Raw genomic sequence first — 17,500 nt, forward strand, 5'->3', positions numbered from 1 at the left:
AGAATGAAATCAAAAGGTAACTGCAGATGTGATTTTGCCAACAAATTGAAGAAGAAAATCTGAAGTAAAATAAATTAAAGCCCTTGGCTTAGTGAACCATGAAGGTAATATACGGGTGGGCTCACTGGCTAATTTAAATAATTGGTAAAAGTATTTGGATCGGAGAGCAGAGTGTTGATCGATTTAAGCGGTAAGCTTTACTTTGCACTTTTAAATGATAACTGGTAACACTTATCGCTGTTGAATAACTTTTTAGTGTTAATATAATAGAATTCGTTTACGGGAAAAAGCATCTGTAAGACATGCGAGACTCGCGAGCATTGCCTTCGGAGGAAACCATACGACTCGCAAATATTGAAGGTTTGACAAGTGAGACCAGCGTTCGGGTTGATATTTAAGGCAAAAATCAGATTTCTTTATGAGGAGAATTCGACCTGAACTTTGCAAGAGTTACGTTTGGGCAATGAAAGGGAACGTGATTGAGGACGAAGCTTCGATTAATTCCAGTCTACTAATTAAAATGGTTAATAAACTTAATCTCGTCTGTGTTGGCTTTGCAAACCTTCCTAATCATATACGCAGGAAGTCTGTAAAGTGCGGCTTTGAGTTAACTTTACATTCATCATGGTTGTGAGTGAGTTGATCAATAATAATTCAAGGAACATAATGATATAAAAAAAGAATAAACAGGATGGCAGGATGTGGTACTAGGGGGAAATTGGATACCTATTTTTGGACTACTCCGAGTTCTAACAGCGATATGAAAGATTTGAAACACCTTAGTGTTAGGTGCTTGCTTCTGTTGGTCCTCATCCGGTAATCCTTTTTTTGTGAATGAGAATCGATGTCTTGCCGAATCTTTTGTTCGTGTAAAATGTAGTTTAGGGATGAGGAGCAACTTTAACAATGCATATTCCTACAGATTTTCTTGAATCTTACAACAAGATAACAGAATTTCAAGAACTATTCGTTAAATAATTGCGTTTGACAAGAGGAGAACGCAATTTCTAATCTTGGGTATCCTGTGCATAGGGTGAGCCTTTTTTCGATTCGTTCTCCAGCGCCATCTTGAATTACGTCATTCGTGCGTGCGCATCTGGGTTTTTTGTTACGTCATACCTGCAGATTGTTTGTGTGGAGTCAATATCAGTCAATATCAGTTCTGATATCTATAAGAATCCCAAGAGATTTTGGTCAGCTTTTAGATACAAAACTAAATTTCGCACATTACCCATGACTTTAAAAGGTCTAGGTGAGGAAGCAGTAAGTCCAGCTGACAAGGCCAATGTTTTCAATAGATATTTCATTCTGTGTTTAACCAAGGAGTTTTTCCTCCTGTGTCACCTGACAATGCCAATAATGTTAACCCTCACCTTAATTCGATCCAGATTTCCATTTCAGAGGTTCGAGATGTTCTTTTGGGTCTTGATGTGACCAAGACTGTTGGCCCTGATAGTCTTTCACCTAGGGTTTTGAGGGAATGTGCTGACATACTTTCACCCTCACTTTGTGGCATTTTCAATAAGTCCTTGTCTTCTGGCATTCTTCCCTCCGGTTTTAAGGAAGCTAATATTATTCCAATCCACAAGAAAGAAGACGAGGAGTCAGTTACAAATTATCGTCCAGTTTTCCTTTTGTCTTGTGCCAGTAAAGTGATGGAGAGGTGTGTGCTAAACAAAATCTATCCCATACTTAAGAATCAAATTTACTATCTTCAGCACGGTTTTATCAAGGGGAGATCGTGCACTACTCAGATGGTGTATGTATCACATCACTTGGGTAAAGTGCTGGATTGCTCTGGTCAAATTGATGTTTTATACCTGGATTTTTCCAAGGCCTTTGATTCAGTGCCACATAATGTCCTTTTGTATAGACTCAATCAATATGGTATAAATGGGAACCTTCTGAATTGGTTTTCAAGTTATTTAATAAGGCGCAGACAAAGGGTAGTAATAGAAAGCAGCTCCTCCGATTGGTTGTCAGTAGTTTCAGGAGTTCCTCAAGGGTCTATTTTGGGACCTTTCCTGTTTCTGCTGCACATTAATGACCTACCTAGCATTGTTTCTCCAGAATCGACCCTGGCCTTTTTTGCAAATGATTCAAAGTGCTTTCGGTCAATAAAAACCTTGGATGATTGTTTGGAGTTTCAGGATGACGTGTCTGCAATCAAGAGCTGGGGTGACTCTTGGGGGATGCAATTTAATTCCAGTAAATGCAAAATTCTTCGTACAACTAGGTCCCTACATCCTCATAGCTATCCTTTATAACTTGATTAATCCTGTTAATGTTTATCGGGATCTTGGATTCATGGAGGCAAGTGACCTTACTTGGAAAGTTCATGTTGACTCCATTGCTAAGAAAGCTAATCGCTCATTAGGTTATATCAAACGCACATGTGGGTTTAAAGCTCCGGTGCAAGCTAAGAAATTATTGTATTTAACTATGGTGCGTAGCAAACTGGAAGTTGGTGTCCCTGTCTGGTCATCTCATCGCAAGGAGAATTTAATGAAGATCGAAGGTGTCCAACGTAGGGCTACTAGATTTATTCTTCGATCTGTTATTGATTATAAGGATAGACTAAGTGCCTGTGGTCTCATGCCTCTCTCCTTACGACGAGAAATGCTGGATCTTTCTTTCTTTTTCAAGTGCAGACAAGGGTTTTATTCCCTTGACCTTTCTGATTTCTGTTCTGAATACTGTCCAATAAGGCGTACGAGAAGAGCTAGCAAAGAGCCGTTATACAATTTACCTTCTTTTAAAACAGGAACTTTGCTAATTCTTATTTCAATCGTATTTTTCCTTTATGGAATAACTTATCAATTGAGCTACGTCAGTGCTCTTCTTTTTCTACTTTCAAACGACTTCTTAAGAGTCATTATCTATCCCTATTTAATGATCAGTTTACTAGTTTTAACACTTGTTTCTGGATAACTAAATGCCGCTGCGCTAACTGTAGACCTAATTTTCATTATTGATATAATTTAGTTTGTTTTGTACTACTTATATTTATATTTATCATGATGTTTCTTTTCCTTAGATATATTTACATTTTTTTTCTTTTAATTTTATCTTGGAGGGCTTATCTATAGGTGGTGTTCACACCTGTTTAGCCTTTCCTCAACCTTGTTGAAAGTCTAATAGATAAATAGATAAATAAATAAATAAATAAATTTTGCACCAGCACTTTGATTTTTGGCAAGATACATTTTAAGTTAATAATTTTTCAGACAATTTCAGCACATTCCAGATTTTCACTAATTTAGCTTTTGTGCAGTCATTACCTCTTTAACTACCCTAAACTTGCCATTTTTAGCAAACGTCCACAAGCCTCACATGTTAATACTTTCGATAGGCGTTCTTTACATCAATGCATCGTCTTCGTAGAATCTCGACTCGTATAGTGATTCCAACTTCCAAAGTTCTCCCAATGGACACACTACACATAGTGAATGGTTACTCCTAGATTTATGTCTCCCTACTACCCAACTCGCAAAATGTCCGCGCGTGTTGTATGTTAAACCATTTAATAAGGTGTATGTACTTGACTTTACCTCAGGTGCTTATGAGCTAAATATAAGAAACTTGCCACATGGGTGTGGATTATGATCTACTGGATGCAGAGTCGGTCATCAAGGAGAATCCCAGAAAAAATGCCAGCATCTTTTCCATTCTTTCATTTTGGTGGCTGAAAAAACTTCTTTCAACCGGGAACAAGCGATCCCTGGAAAATGAAGATTTGTTTCTTTTACTTGACGACGACAAAACTAAAACATCCAGTGAAAAACTGCAGGAGACCTGGGCTGAAGAAAGTACACAGGATATAAAGCGACGAAGAGGAAATGGATATCGATTGTTTAGAGCTCTCCTTCGAATGTTGTCTTGGAAGGACTACCTCTTGTTATTGGGGTTGGTCATTTTCTGGGATTTTTTCAAAGTCCTTCGGCAAGTGTGTTTGGGTTTCTTGTTACTAGAGCTTATGAAAGGATCAGATGAAGACGTTTCTTGGACGTATCTATATGGTGCAGGAATTTGTCTGAGTCAACTAGGTGAATCTTTGTGTCTCCATCAATTTATGTACCATGCGGCATTAAATACTTTGAGGTGGAAATCAGGGACAATTGCACTTGTTTACCAAAGGGTAAGAAATTATTCATTATTCTAATGAACTGCAAAGAAAACTAAAAAAACGACGCCGTGACATATAATGATTTTAAGAGTTCGGGACTCTGAAAACCAGACGTGGAAGCGCATTTTAAATTACATTAACTCATTTTCGCTTAATCGCAGCTATGAAACCTAGAAAACGTGCAGAAACACTCCAAAAAACTGTTATGGAATAAGTAATGGTGCTCACTGTTTGTTTTTTCTTAGAACTAAGAGGTAACACTGAATCGCATTTTTAAGACAATTAACTCGTTTGTGGATTTTTTTGCAGATCCTTCGTTTCCGTCAAGCAGATTTCACCAACATAACACGAGGCCACGTGATTAACCTTATTGCTAGTGACCTACAGCGCTTCGAACCTGTAGGAGAGAAATTGGTTCTTATCCTTGGAGTCTTCTTTAATTGTTGCAGTCATTCATTTCTGATGGTCTACTTGTTTGGATGGAAAGCTATGTCGGGCATATTTTTTCTTCTGACCCTTTCTTTCTATTATGGCATTGCTGGAAGATGGTGTGTAAGTTTGCGATCTAAAATATCTAACGTGGCGGATAAGCGAGTCAATTTGATGAATTCCATCATCTCTGGGATTCGTACCGTCAAGATGTACGCTTGGGAGTGGTCTTTCATGGAACGAGTGCTACAGGCAAGATCGTAAGTAGTCACAGTAGGATAGACAGTCAACTTTGCTATGTCGGTTTTACAGGTGGTACCGCTTTTATTATCAGCAATGAGTTACTTATATCCTCGTATACCGAATTTAGCTAGCCAAAGGGTTCATTTCTTTGAAATGATTTGAAAACATTCGTACCGTAGGAACTGTTTCAAACAAGGACAACGGACAACAAGATATCCGCAGAGTGTAACAAAGGAGTTGATGCTGTCAAAACCCATTAAAAGATAATCGAATGATGAGTGGCACCTGTCATTTTAAAAAAAAAGGAGAATAAACGAAACCTATTTTGATGGAAAGTAAATCAAACTAACTCTGTTACAGTATTATAGTGAGAGAACGACGTTAGTTAGAAATATATTATATCTCTGAGGTAATAATTTGCGCGGGAAAGGAAACTAGTTGAAGACAAGCGGAAAGGTCAACTGCCACAAATCAATTTCTTGCGTAAAAATCTGGAAAACGAATAACTCTAATTCGGCTTTTTTGAAATAGTTGCTTGCAAGATTCACAAAGTTTCGTAAGTTTGTTTCTCATAAAACGTTTATTATCTCTCAGATAGTACGCGCTTTGTGATTGGCTAAATTAGAGGGAGCCGTATTTTACAGTACGGCTCTCTAAGCGCTTTGCTCTCGGGCCATAAAACTACAGGAAAAAACTCGGTTCGTAAATTACAGTGCGGACCTCGAAATCTGTTAGTAAGAGGCATTGCTTGAAACTGTTGAATCAAAATTTCAGGTTTAACGGGCCGTAGTGTAGAATGCGGCCCGCTAAAATAGCCAATCTTAGCGTGGGTACTATCTGAGAGTTATAATAACAGGACAATTACATGACTTTTGGAGGGCATATAGTTTATTTGTGGACCGAGTAGCACTATTTGAGCCCGAGTGAAGCGAGGGTGCAAATGCTGCTACGAGGGACACTATAAACTATATGCCCGACAAAAGTGATGTAATTATCATTACTATCAATACACAAGGCCACATTGTACATGATTGATTGTTTAACAGAGATGTAGCATGAAACTTTTATATGGAAAGTTGTTGCTACAATACGATCAGCTAAAGAAGAGCAAAAGTTTAAAAGAAAAAAAAAAGAGAAAAAAAACTCATCCACAAAAATTCGCGCCACCTCTGGCATTGATCATCCTCGGGATCTCATTGGCCGAACGAAGTTGTTTGACAGTTTGGCATCAGCCAATCAGAAGAAAGGGGGCAAATGCATTTTCAGCGCGGGCATTTCCCGTTTGGCCCTCAAAAATACGCGTTTTACAGAGGGCAGTTTCGCATTTGGCCGTGCGTATTGATAATAATGGTAAATTGACTACCGGAGACAAGATTGGGACTGACGTTATTTAGCCCTTCGCAGATCAAAAGGAGGAATTGTGAGTTGCTAGCGCTTTATATAGGAGACGTTTTTGTACCAGCACCCTGAAATAACTGAAACGTTTAAAATGTCAGGATGCTGGATCAAATATATAAATTAAATTAAATGTTAGCAGCGGAGGTACAGTATGGAGAGTACATATACACTAACTATCGTACATAGAAACATAACACTAACATAAACACAAACGTAACATCTACAGTCTGTAAAATAATCTCGAAAACTTAGACCCAGCTATACAAAGAATATAATGTAAAATTTTAAGTTAAACCTATTTACGAAGAGTATCATCAATATAATGTAAGATAATGTTCCTTAAGACTTAATTTAAATTTTGAAAAAGAGGCAGTTTTAATCTGTTCTTCTCTTGAATTTCAGAGCATAGGCGCCCGAAATGTTATTCTAAATTTACCATATTTCGTTCTAACTCCGGGAAGGTATACGTAATATGATTATTTCGCTTCAGATCTTGTATTATATTGATAAATCACACTCACTTCAGAAAATACCGAGGTATCAAAAACAAGAGGTAACAATCTATTTTTTTTAAATCTGTACAAAAGTACATAGTGCAATCTGAAAGGGGGCCAAATCAGATAATATTCCAAGATTTAAGTCTATAAAGACACCAAGATATTTAATACATCTTTCCTGCTTAAGAAACACGTTATTTATCATCGGACTGATATTACCAGTTATCGTTTTCTGAGGGGGGTGAAATATGACGAGGCTTTTTTTTTTTTCTTTCAGAAATGAAATGAAGCTAATCAGGTGGGAAGCAGCTATCTTAGCAACCTTTGATACTTTATATTTCTCTTGCAATACTATCGCAGCTTTCATATCATTCACCACAATGGTGTTAAATGGAGTAGAGCTTAACTCATATAATACCTTCATGATTCTATCACTCCTGAGTTCAATTAAAACACATGTCACGTGGACCGTTGCACAAGGAGCGAAAGAATTAGCCGACTTTGCTAAGGCTTTGTGTCGTATCCAAGACTTACTTGAGTATGACTATAGCAGCGCACAGAAATTTCTCCACGGTGCCTTTGCTAATTGTAAGAAAGGTAAATCCTTTAAAGATAACAATGCAAACACCATCTCACTTCAGAATGTGGTATGCAGTTGGAATGGTAGGTGGGAAAGACCTTCCTTGAAATCGGTGTCTTTAACGGCTGACAAAGGTGATCTTCTTTTTATCACTGGTCCCGTTGGTTGCGGAAAGTCCTCAATATTTTATGCAATTCTAAATGAAATGTCACTACTTGTCGGAGACATCACATATTACGGTAAAATTGCGTGGATTAGTCAGCAGCCCTGGGTATTTTCTGGGACCGTAAGAGAAAATATCTTGTTTGGGGAAACGTTTGACGCAAAGAAGTATGGCAAAACGTTAGGGGCTTGTGACCTTCACCAAGACTTAGAAAGACTCCCTTTTGGGGACATGACACGTGTCGGAGAACGTGGAATAGTTTTGAGTGGTGGGCAGAGAGCTCGTGTAGAATTGGCACGTGCAGTCTACTTTAATGCTGATATCTACTTGCTGGATGATCCATTGAGTGCAGTTGATACAAAGGTCGGACACCACATTTTTCAGAACTGCATCAGCACCTTATTGCATGACAAAACTCGGTTAATGATCACCCACAACTTTCAAGTGCTCAAGGATGCCAAGAATATTATTGTTATGAAAAACGGAGAAACGTCATTGAAAGGTAGCTTTGCGACATTGCTTGAATCTGATCTAAATACAGTAAACCGGTCTCCTGAAATAAAAGAAGTCACCGCGGTACTGAGGGAGAGATCTGCGATTCAAGAAATAAACGAAAGGGAAACCGAACAGTGGGAAGATGCCATTGGACTCGAAAATGCTGACGAAGATCTTTTGGCTGGTTCTATTTCGTGGATAATTTACTGGAATTACATGCGAGCAGGAATGTCTGCTCCGACGGTTGGAGCTATGATCATGTTCTTCGTTCTCGTACAAGGTTTTTGTTTTACTTTTTATTACTTCTATCTTGACTACTATTTTGTGAGTTATGTGAGGTTTTCATTTGGTCAAATTTTGTTCCTAAATATCTTTTGCAAGTTTGAAATATGAGTCCTTTTTTAGCGCGAAAACCTAAAAAATATGACAGGCAGTTCTTGTCGTGATTATGAGTGTCGAAGGATCCAAGCTTGTTTTATGTCCACTTTGAAGTATTTGGGGTTAACAATACTTGAAACCATTATGTTGCCATGGTAGTGAAACCAAGCTGGCGCTTTTCAGGGCCTTCGTAAAAACCATTCACGATCAGCAATAAACATTCACTTCGGGAAACATTGAGACTCGAGGGAAACTAAATGTCCTTCTTTCTTGTAAAAAGCAACGAATACATTGGGAAATATGAAAGCTGAAAAAATTGATCCCTCGATGCAATTTAGGATGCGTTCGATTGACCGTATTCCGGAATAGGAATACATGGAAAATAAGTTAAAAATCCTTCGTTTTTACGGAGATTCACATTAAAATTGTCAAACATCTGCTGAAATGCTATTTTAAACATATTTTTATTATCCTTGCTGCTTTGAAACGCGCCAAACATACCGTTGTAATCATCACTTCACGTATTCTTATTCCGGAATAGGGTCAATCGAACGCGCCCTCAGTGACTTTAGCTTAGTATAGTTCTGCCGGAAATTCTTAGCTTGGCTCAGTCTTCCTCTTCAGTTTGCTTTTGCCCCTACAGTATTCTGCGATAATTTGTTCTGGAATATTTTGGTAAGTGCAACTAAGGTTGAGGGTTGTAGACTGATACAGTTTGTAAATTAAGCCTACGGTTTGTACAGACTGTAAAATGGCTTATCGGCACTTATACGGACTGAAAAATACATCTGATTTGTGGAACTTAGAAACGTTGACGGTTCGTACGGTTTGTAATTGAAAACGTTTAGTGGGACTTGAATAATGCCAAGCCATGCATTAAATATCCTTGCAGCCGGGCAGAAACGTTGACAGTTCGTACGGTTTGTACGGTTTGTTTCCTCTGCGACCCGGGTTCAACTCTCGGCCCCGAGATCGCATGTAAGCAGAGTCTCAGTCGATCTCAAACTGATTCCGAGGGTTTTTCTCTGGGTACTCCGGTTTGTACGGACCGTAAATTGTCTAGTCGGTCTGTATACTGAGTGGTTTGTATGGACCGCAAATTTTCTAGCCGGTCCGTATACGGACTGAAAAGTACACTCCTTTTTTTTTGTTATAAGCACCTTTTTGTAAGAACGTTGATGCCGAGATTGACCAAACTTCTAAGAACGTCGTAAGAACGGAGAGTCAGGATGGCTTAGTGGTTATCAACCGTGCCTTCCACCTCTGTGACCTGGGTTCAATTCTCGGCCCCGAGATCGTATGTGGGCTAAGTTGCAGTCGCTCTCAACCTGATTCCGAGAGTTTTTCTCTGGGTACTCCGTTTTTTTTCCGTCAGCAAAATTGACTCCCAGCCTATTCCATCTGGCTGTTGCGCTGTGCTCCGAGGTCATACATGGGTCGTGTTCAGAGGCCGAGCGCCTAGCCGGCAGCACAGCTCCTTCGGTCCAACCTCGTCGAGCCGCGCTCTTAACAATTCAGTCTCCGACTGCGAGTCTCATTAGTGGGAAAAACAAATACAGTGACTACAGACTACAGACTACAGACCTATAATCAAAGACCCATAATCAAAGTCCTTTTCTGAAGAACCTTTTCCTTCAATAATGAAGCAAAAAATGGACAGCAAGCGTACTTTTAAATAATTCTTGACAAACGAGAATTAGTCAAATTTACAATTATTTTTACCTGAAGACTGTACAGAGTTGAGTGCAAATAAATAAAGATATAAATAGCCAGACGACATAGATCCAACATCCACTTCAGGTGTTCGATTTGAGTTTGTTAAGCCCATGTCCCACCAGAAAAAGTTACTACAGGATTTGCCACTCGCTTTCAGTGTTGTACATAACACCACAGTTAGTAAAATGGCTCAATTTGATATCCCGCGAAAGATGCAATTGTTGTCGCAGTCCCCTACTCGTCGCTTTTAAGCTTCCAGATATTTATTTTTCATAGCCTGTCTTGTTTATTCAATTGACTTTCCATTCTTGAGATCCATAAGGGTATATTTTGTTTAAAGATCCACGAAAACGCCATTCGCGTTACAAGATCTTACAATGACTTCGACGCCATTGCAGGTTAATTAAATATTCTACTGTGCCCACCGGATAAAATCTACGCATTTCTACTACCCCACGAAACCTACCAACAGTAGGGGCAGAAGACTCTATGCACAAAGACAAAACTTAGCAGGCGAGTGACAGTTTCCATTTTCCCTCACAGAAAAAACAACGGAGAAATTCTACTCATGTTCTGACTGGATTGCCTATGGCAACCCAGTAAATATGTACTACAGTTCAATTCAACGTAGGCGTCGAGAGGTCGGATACGCGTAACGAAAAAGACAACAATGACAACAAAACCCGCCAATGATGTGTGCTGGTGGCTTGACCGGCGGCGTCCTGTGAAATACGTCACTGATTTGTCAACAAGACAGGCCTTTTTCGGTTTTACAACTAACTAGGCAGCGAGGAATGAACAATAAAAAATTAAAAGTTAGAGGGAAACTAACCATTGTCATTAAGTGTTCACCTTTTGTAATTTCATCTCCTTCGGCCGCGGTTAAGTGAAATTGTTCGCCCAACGCACTTCAGTGTAAAAGCATCATAAAAGTAAACGTTTCTCACTTTCTGCCGTGATAGTCTCATATGGCTCCCGTAGTTCTGTCGCCGTTCTCTTCGCCTTTGTATATCTCTTCCTCGTTGTTCATTGCTTCTTTGTCGCTTGTCTGCTCTATTCCTCGCCTTTTCCACCTCGGGGCGTTCTTTGTTGTAATTGTCTCTGTTCACTCTCCCTCTATTTCTTTCAGCCTTTCTTTTATTCTTTATTTTTGTCTTTATTTATTCACTTTGCCACACTACATCCATTACAAAAATACAAGTTTACAGGATAAAAAGGAAAAGTGGAAAGGAAACCTAAATGAAACCACGGGGCTTATATGAAATAAAGTCTCATTACGAATAATAACAAAGAGTAGTGATGACATCATCAAAAAAGCAAGAGGCAGGATGTCGAGAGCGAATTTTATATTAAAAAGTAATACATGTATAAACATTAATTTTCTTTTTTGATTGAATATTTTGTAATAAAGGATTGCTTTAGCTTATTTTTGAGGGTTGCAAAAGATGAAGAACCAGTGATATCTGAACTTAGATTATTAAAAAAACTTTGGTCCTTGAAAGAAAACAGAAAATTGACGTATACTTCTTCTGCAATCTGGTAAGCAAAAAGAAAGTGAAGGAAGATTAGAATTTTAAAAAGAATAAATAAATTGACCTGATTGAAACAAGTAAATGTCTAGTTCCTCGTTTTTGTGAAATAACGACTCGCTTAAGACTACTTTTTGTAGTTGGATCCCCAAACTAAGTTACAATAGTAAGGTACGAGCCTCGCGGCTTTCTTCACTAAAATTTTGTCTTCTCCACTCGCGGCTTCTCTCAGCCTCGCGGCTGTCTTCGTTGAAATTTCGTCTTCTCTCTCCGTCCCATGAGCTTAAAGAACAAGGGGTGCATTTGTCGTCACATGAGCTTAAAGAACGAGGCATACATACATGATTGGTGCCTATGTCGTCGCATCAGCCTAAAAGAACGAGGCATACATGCATGTTTGGTGCCTTTGTCGTGTTGCCTTTATTGCTTTGTTGTCGGCGCCAGCTATACAAACTTGTTAAGTCCCTTTGTCTTCCTTTTTGTCTGGTTTCATCGCTCGCTTAGAAGGCAATTCATCCGCATGTCTAATCGAAGTCCCACTAATGAGATGCATTTTTTATTCCGTATACGGACGGACGCACTTTTTTACGGTTTGTACAAACCGTACGCACCGTCAACGTCTCGTCTCCTTTAAGGAGAACGCTAATGAGATGCATTTTTCAGTCCCTGTGCAGACCGACTCGTCATTTCATGGTTTGTACAAGCCGTACGGACCGTTAACGTCTCGTCTTTTTCGAGGAGAACACCAATGAGATCCATCTTTCAGTCCGTATACGGCCCGACTAGCCACTTTCCTGCGTTTTCAAACCAAACAGACCGTTTATACGGTCCGTCGGATCGTAAAGATCTTCACGGTCCGTTCAGTTCGTATTACGGCTCGTTTGACGGACTGTATCAGTTTATGTATATTGGACATAAGCAATGGTATTTACATGATGCGCCCCTAAGATCTCCCTCCGTTAATAAACAGCCATTCACTCGGGGATGAGGGAACTTTTAAGTTCCCTTGAAGAAACAAAGCAAAACCCTGCGCTCAGACTTGATACCTTTCGGTATCAGAGGGTATGGCTTATGCAGCCGAAAGGGAAACTTTTAGCCCACCTAGCAAGTGCTGAAAGGGAATGATACCTGGGAGGTAGAGCGAGCGGTGGAATGGCAAGGGACTTGGGAAAAAAACCCCTCCCTTCTCTCCCCAGTTCCCTTCCATTTCAGAGCTTGTCATACCGGCTTTGCAGGGATTTTTGACACAATAGCTGACACTCTCTTCACTAACTACGCCATATCTGTTAAATTTGTTTTCTCGAAGGATTCCTGATACTTCCTGACTGGTGGCTTCTAAAAGTGACTTCCCGATCACATGATCCTCAGTTTCAGACCAAGAATTTATACATTTTTGGTGGCTTAGGGGCTGCAGCCTTTTTCTTGTCATTCTTCAGGGCAGCCGTGACATTAAATGCCTTGGTTATATCTTCAAAGAATCTTCATCACTCCATGCTGACAGCGGTGTTGAGAGCTCCTGTTATATTCTTCGACACCAACCCAGTTGGACGAATATTAAACAGATTTTCGCGAGATATTGGCATTGTAGACGAAATATTACCTTATGCATTTCTGAACGCTCTTTTACATAGTCTGTATGCTTCCGGGTCACTTGTTCTTCCGTCTGTTTTGAATCCCTGGGTTACCATCCCGGCCATTACCTCCGTCGTGGTTTTTCTTTTAATGGCGCGTTACTATCTCAGGTCTGCACGGGATCTTAGGCGAATGGAAGCAGTAAACAGGAGTCCAGTATTGTCTCATTTTAGCGAAACGTTGGAAGGATTAGTACATATTAGGGCCTTCAAGAAAGAGAACACATTTCTTGAGTCCTTGTACAGGTATGTATTTAAAGTTTAGTTTTTTTTCCAACTTCGATCATTGGATTTGATCCCGATAAGAATTATTTTGAAGAATATAATGGCGCGTTTTTCATCTTTTCAATTCCGATAAACGATGAAAAGAATCCCTTGAAATATGGCACAATAGTTGTAAATCTGACTTAAAATACCTCTTAGCGAATCAGGAAGGTTGAATTTCGACCAACTCGCACTCGTGAGTGCAATAAGTGTCACCCATGTTGTTTTGGCGGAAAAGCGATCATTCAAATGAAGTTGTAATATCGGTAATGAAAGTTAATGGAGGAAATAAAACCTCTGGCACGGTATTGTCAAGCGCAAAAGACCTATTTGAGGTCTGATCTGCTTCGTCATGACGTCGTTATATATCATCAACTCCGTCTTTAGCTAGCTATCCATTATTGCCAGTCATGCAGTTAAATTATCTCCACACCTATGTCCAGGATTGTTATAAGCGTTAGATTAAAAATTGCTAACTGAAAGAGAGACCGGAAAACTTGCAAGGATTTCGTCTGTAAAGACAAATGCGTGTTAAAAAGAATCACATGTATTGCAAAATAAGAACTTTCTCAAGAGTGTAAGCGTTAGCACTGAAAATTTTCTATTTATTAATAAGAAAGATTGTTAAAGTCGCAAACATTTTGTCTGCAAGGATAAAATGCTCGCTGGCAAGAATAACATATATACGAAAAATAAGAAAAAATGAACGCCGAAAAAGAAAGAAACAAAAGCTGAAGGGATCCTTGGCAAGCCGCAAATATCGCACCATAACAGAAAGTACGGTCAACGTTCCAAAAAGAACGGAAAGGCTCTGCCCTTTTGGGTATTGGAGCATTCAGTTATGCCTGCTAGCTGCTTCGTTCATAAGCGATCAAGCACTTGAGTCGGAAGGGAGGATGGTTTTCCTTTTTTTTTTTTGGAGTAACGGAATTTCCTTGGCTAAGTAATCGCTCAGGCGCTACTAATTCACATACGATCGAGGCGTTCCATGTCAAAATCCTTACGACTTTTGCGATATTCTTTATATTTGTGACTTGCTATGCAAAAACCCCTTTGCCTCCCATTTCTTTTTCTTCGTTAAATATGTCATTCTTGCGATATTTTTTACTTGCTAACGCGAACTTTTTCCTTAATTGCAGACAAAATATTGTGTCTTTGCGATAAAATATGGCTAGGAAACTTTCACTAACGCTTCTCATAATTCCAAACATGACCTCATGAAAGCCTCGCAAAAAAGTGAAACCAGTCATCAAGAGTCTGTGTTCTTGATCATGCATTCGAAACAGTTTTATTACCTCCATTAACCTTAACTCTGATTTAATTTAATTGGCTCATTAATATGCTCTCTTTTGCTCAAAACAGTACGGTGGACGTTTAGTGAGATCTGTGGTCATTATTAATTCTTCATTCGTGCCAGTGGTACAATTCCATTCCTCTGATCATGATTGGCTACGAGGTATAAAAACCAGATTGACAATAGAGCATTGTATAATAATAAATTACTCGCCCACGAAACTACCTGCATAAGGGTTGTTTTAAACTTCTACGTCAAATTGAAAATGTTATCTTTGACTCTTGAAAAAAGTAATCGGGTCTTTCTCCAATGGACAAGGCTCAAACTGACGTCGTTTTCATCTTATAAAGTGTTTTAACTGAAAGGCCTTTTAGGATGCAGAGACCTGATTTTCATTGCTTAAAGACGATATATTTTTACTGAGGAGAATTAAAACAGCTTTTGTGCTCTTTTTTGTGTCAGATACCAAGACGCACACAACAAGGTCTGGTTTGCCATCATATCAACCACAAGATGGCTTGGGACCCAAGTTGACATGATCTGCATTGTCTTCGTTGTGTTTGTGGTTTTCCTTGCTATTTTGACCAATAAGGACTCCGGTAAGTTTGTTTAACACCTGAGTTCTTCAAAATTCTTAAAAACAGATTACCAAAAACTATCATAAACAGTTAAACTACGCTCCAAAATTATTTAATTCTGAAATATTTCACGTTAATTCGCTTCTTCTTATTTCTGGTTTCATTTAAGGTTCGTCCGCCTTGTCCATTGTGTACGTTTTGTACCTTGGCCTCGATACATGGCAGTATACCATCAGAAGATGTTCGGAAGTTGAAAACTACATGACATCAGTTGAACGAATCATCACTTACACCCACTTAGATCGAGAGCCTGGATACAACACTAATCAGCAACCTCCTGAAAACTGGCCACAGCACGGTCAAGTAAGTATCAATAATTTAGGACTTGTCTACTACGAAGGTGGTCCCAAGATAATTGAAGATTTGACTTTCACCATTAACCGACATGAGAAGATTGGAATCGTTGGTCGCACAGGAGCAGGCAAGTCGTCATTGGTCGCAGCTCTCTTTCGTATGCCTCAACCGACAGGTGACGTCATTATTGATGGTGTCAATATTGCTGATATTAACATTCAAAGATCTCGTCAAGCCATGGCAGCAATTACCCAGAATCCTGTGCTATTTACCGCTTCCCTTCGAATGAATTTGGATCCCTTCAACGAGTACCAAGACACGGAGCTCTGGGATGTCCTAGAAGAAGCGGGTTTGAAGCCTACGGTAGAAAAGTTGCCTCGTCAGCTCAGCGAAGAGGTTAGAGAATGTGGAGCAAACTTCAGCGTTGGAGAAAAGCAACTGTTGTGTCTAGCTCGCGCTTTACTGAAGAGGAACAAAATCATCGTCATGGATGAAGCAACTGCGAACGTTGATCACAAAACGGATCAATTGATTCAAGAAACAATCCGTACGAAATTTAAAGATTGTACAGTCATCACAATTGCGCATCGATTGAATACCGTTATTGATTATGATAGAGTTTTAGTTCTGGAAAACGGACGATTAGTAGAATTTGACAAGCCTTCAAAGTTACTGGAGAACAGAGCTGGTCAATTCTCAAGGCTTTATCACAGCCACGACATCCCTGGTTCTGAAGATGACGGGTAATGATAATTTACTTGTTTTAAAAATGCCTATGATGTTTTAACCTTTATTTCAGAAGAAGTGTAGCAAGCATCGCCGTTTTCCATAACTTAGTTTTCACTTAATAGCCATTTTGCCCTTTCAGCATTTACTAGAGGTTTTATCTCTCAAAATTTCCACATTTGATAATGACGTCAGGATAAGTGCGAAAGGCTAAAAGTGAAAGAGAATTTTTTACCTGTAAATATTTCTTAAAATGTTTCTCTCAAGTTTTAGTAGTCCCCGCCGTTCTGCCATGTTATCGAAGCTGAAAAGATCCGAACTTAATGGGAAAAATATCCATTTAAAACTGGTCTATTCCTAGCAGATAATAGCTTTCGAGTGCTACGAATGCGATGAGTTGATCGCGTTCAGAACATTGCACTCAGGTTTACAAATATTGATTAAAAGCGAAGTTAATAATAATAATAATAATAATAATAATAATAATAATAATAATAATAATAATAATAATAATGACAATTTGATCCGTTTCTCTGTAAACCTGAGTGCAATGTTCTGAATGTATTCTAGCAACCAGCCCTTGTCGTAGTATCACCCAAGCTCTCACTGCGACCACTCTAGCAAGCAACCAGCTCTAGTTACGACTACCAATGTAAAACCTCGTTTTAAATTTCACTTATACTCTATAATTGAAAGCTCTCGTAAGCGACCGTTCCCGTAAACGACCGCGACCACTTTTAATTGGGATTTCCCAGCCGGACTTTCTCATTGTTTTTAAGCTCTCGTAAGAGACCACTCAGAGTCTCATCTATGTATGTGAACACTTTAATAAAAACACAACCCACCGCGCTGAGAATTTGAAAGAATGTGACAGTTCTGCACCGGCCTCTCTTTTGTACTGGTTTGTGCTTACAGATAATTACAAAACCTTCAGTTTACAGTTTTGCTTTAACAAGCATGTGCTTGAATGATATACCCCTCTTGTATGAATGATATGAAAGGAGGTTTCTTGAATATGTTTGCCAGCAATGGCTGGTTTTCAAATATGATAGAACTCCAGGTGCGCGTCAGTATTGCTTAAAGATTTGACACTGCTGGG

General features: G+C 39.2%; 1 protein-coding gene across 2 annotated transcripts in view; it reads left to right on the forward strand.

The window, feature by feature from the left end:
• Window positions 1–17,500, forward strand: part of LOC137970215 (ATP-binding cassette sub-family C member 4-like) — a 27,284-nt gene that overhangs the window by 9,122 nt on the left and 662 nt on the right. Inside the window, exons 1-7 of one of the 2 annotated variants that reach the window (XM_068816738.1) lie at window positions 170–190; window positions 3,557–4,138; window positions 4,436–4,815; window positions 6,971–8,211; window positions 12,861–13,431; window positions 15,206–15,342; window positions 15,491–17,500. The exon at window positions 15,491–17,500 is cut by the window's right edge and continues 662 nt beyond it. In XM_068816738.1, coding sequence (XP_068672839.1) covers window positions 3,590–4,138; window positions 4,436–4,815; window positions 6,971–8,211; window positions 12,861–13,431; window positions 15,206–15,342; window positions 15,491–16,422 — 3,810 coding nt within the window. In that variant the 5' untranslated portion in view covers window positions 170–190; window positions 3,557–3,589 and the 3' untranslated portion in view covers window positions 16,423–17,500. Of the gene's footprint in view, window positions 1–169; window positions 191–3,556; window positions 4,139–4,435; window positions 4,816–6,970; window positions 8,212–12,860; window positions 13,432–15,205; window positions 15,343–15,490 lie in introns of those variants that run through there. The other variant, XM_068816737.1, reaches the window with a different exon arrangement.

Source organism: Montipora foliosa, chromosome 9, assembly GCF_036669935.1.
Source record: "Montipora foliosa isolate CH-2021 chromosome 9, ASM3666993v2, whole genome shotgun sequence".
Classification (NCBI taxonomy): domain Eukaryota; kingdom Metazoa; phylum Cnidaria; class Anthozoa; order Scleractinia; family Acroporidae; genus Montipora; species Montipora foliosa.